Source organism: Phaethon lepturus, unplaced genomic scaffold (assembly GCF_000687285.1).
Source record: "Phaethon lepturus isolate BGI_N335 unplaced genomic scaffold, ASM68728v1 scaffold33140, whole genome shotgun sequence".
NCBI lineage: Eukaryota > Metazoa > Chordata > Aves > Phaethontiformes > Phaethontidae > Phaethon > Phaethon lepturus.
This window is the reverse complement of record NW_010514602.1, coordinates 11,173-12,759: the sequence shown is the minus strand read 5'-3', so window position 1 is coordinate 12,759 and position 1,587 is coordinate 11,173. Positions and strand designations below refer to the sequence as shown.

The window sequence follows — 1,587 nt, the reverse complement described above, 5'->3', positions numbered from 1 at the left end:
TTCAGAGGGGGGGGAAAAAAAAAAAAGGGAAAAAAAAAAGAGGAAAAAAACCCACCCTCTTACTTTATTTACATTGCACTCAAGTTTCCGCCGTACAAAAGATTTGCAGGTGCAAATATGTCCTGCCTTCATTAACTTCCCCTCCCTTTTTAATTTATGTGATTTCAATTTTCCTTCCCTGTACTGTTAATTAGGGGACCCTCTAATCAGTACCATTATCACAGTGGTATTCATGTTTAGGAAAGCTGCTAAACAAATGCTTGCAAAATTGCTAAATGGCTAATTAATGTCTGTTAATTAAGAAAATTGCTCATGGTAACAAACCATGCCATCGCTGGCAGCAGCTAGAAGGCGAACACTTGTTGAAATTAGTAACGAGGCAGGTAGAGAACATCTGCTCCGGCGCCGGTCCCGGAGCCTGCCGTCGCTTCCCATCACCTACTGACAAAGCTCGTTTGCTTTCTCTACCAATTACACCTCCTCTGACTCAAAAAATACTCTTTTTTTTCTTCCTTACGTTAACACGCACTGGTATATTCTTGCATAGAGCTCGCGATTTTTTCCAAGCAAATTTTCATTTCGTGCTTTTAAGGGAAATTTAAAAAAAAAGAAGGAAAAAAAAAAAAGTGGGCGTTCAAGCCCAAAATGTCAGCAGCTGCTGCATTGCAGCCTTAAACCTGCACCGACTAATCTCTCCTTTTTCCCCTAGACGTCCTTTCTTTGCTCGCAAGCCGTTTTGCTCGCATCCTTAGGGAATCCACCTCGAGGAAGGATGTTGCATCCGTACAGGCTGGCGACGCAGCCCCGGCTGCGCCGGCCAAACGCTGCCCAGGCGTGAGCTGGGACGTGCTCCTCATCCTCTGCGCTCGCTCCAGCACCTCCACCGAACCAAAAAACCAAACCCAAACCCCGGACGTGTTTCCAACCTTTGGGTTGAGAGAGGAAAAAATGACATTATTTTTTTGTTTGGGGGTGTTTTTTTCTACTTCCCCCAGCCTCTCTGGTTCTGTCCTGCATATTTTTTCTTCCTTGTTGCACGCCCTTGCAAAGTGTTTCCCTGTGTGTTGATCATTGCAGACTTGGTTGAACTACCGGACCGTTTACCGTCAATGCGGCTGCTGTATTTTGACAGATGTTCTGATTTTTAATTTTTTTTTTTTTTGCATACATCATGATTCATTGTTCAACTACAAATGGATAGAAACTCAATTGAAAAGAGGAAAAAGAGAAAAAAAAATTTAAAAAATGGGAGAACTGACTCCCCGACAAAACAGGTCCACCCGTCAATCCTTTTTTTAGCTCTTTCTGCGCTTTCATGTGCTAATCTATAACCTCCTTCTACTGTCTGACCTCACAGGGACCGCCTGGGTCACAGCCCTCGCCACACGCACAGCCTCCACCCCACAATCCTAACAGCATGATGGGACCCCACAGTCAGGTAAAGACACTAGCGATGGGTAGGGCTGTGAACCGGGACGTGCGCTCGATTTGCTTTTTTTTTTTTTCCCCCTCTATAAGCATGCTGGGCAGCGGGCACCCCCTCCCCCGGGGAGCACCCCCCCCGGCACCCCAGCCCCAAAAAACAAG

The 1,587-nt window shown here is 45.9% G+C and overlaps 1 protein-coding gene across 1 annotated transcript in view; it reads left to right on the top strand.

The window, feature by feature from the left end:
• Positions 1-709: 709 nt before the first annotated feature.
• SSBP3 (single stranded DNA binding protein 3) overlaps positions 710-1,587 on the top strand; it is a gene marked incomplete at its 5' end in the record, with an annotated part of 10,857 nt that continues 9,979 nt past the window's right edge. Inside the window, 2 exons of the mRNA XM_010293449.1 lie at positions 710-783; positions 1,358-1,438. Coding sequence (XP_010291751.1) covers positions 710-783; positions 1,358-1,438 — 155 coding nt within the window. The remainder of the gene's footprint in view (positions 784-1,357; positions 1,439-1,587) is intronic.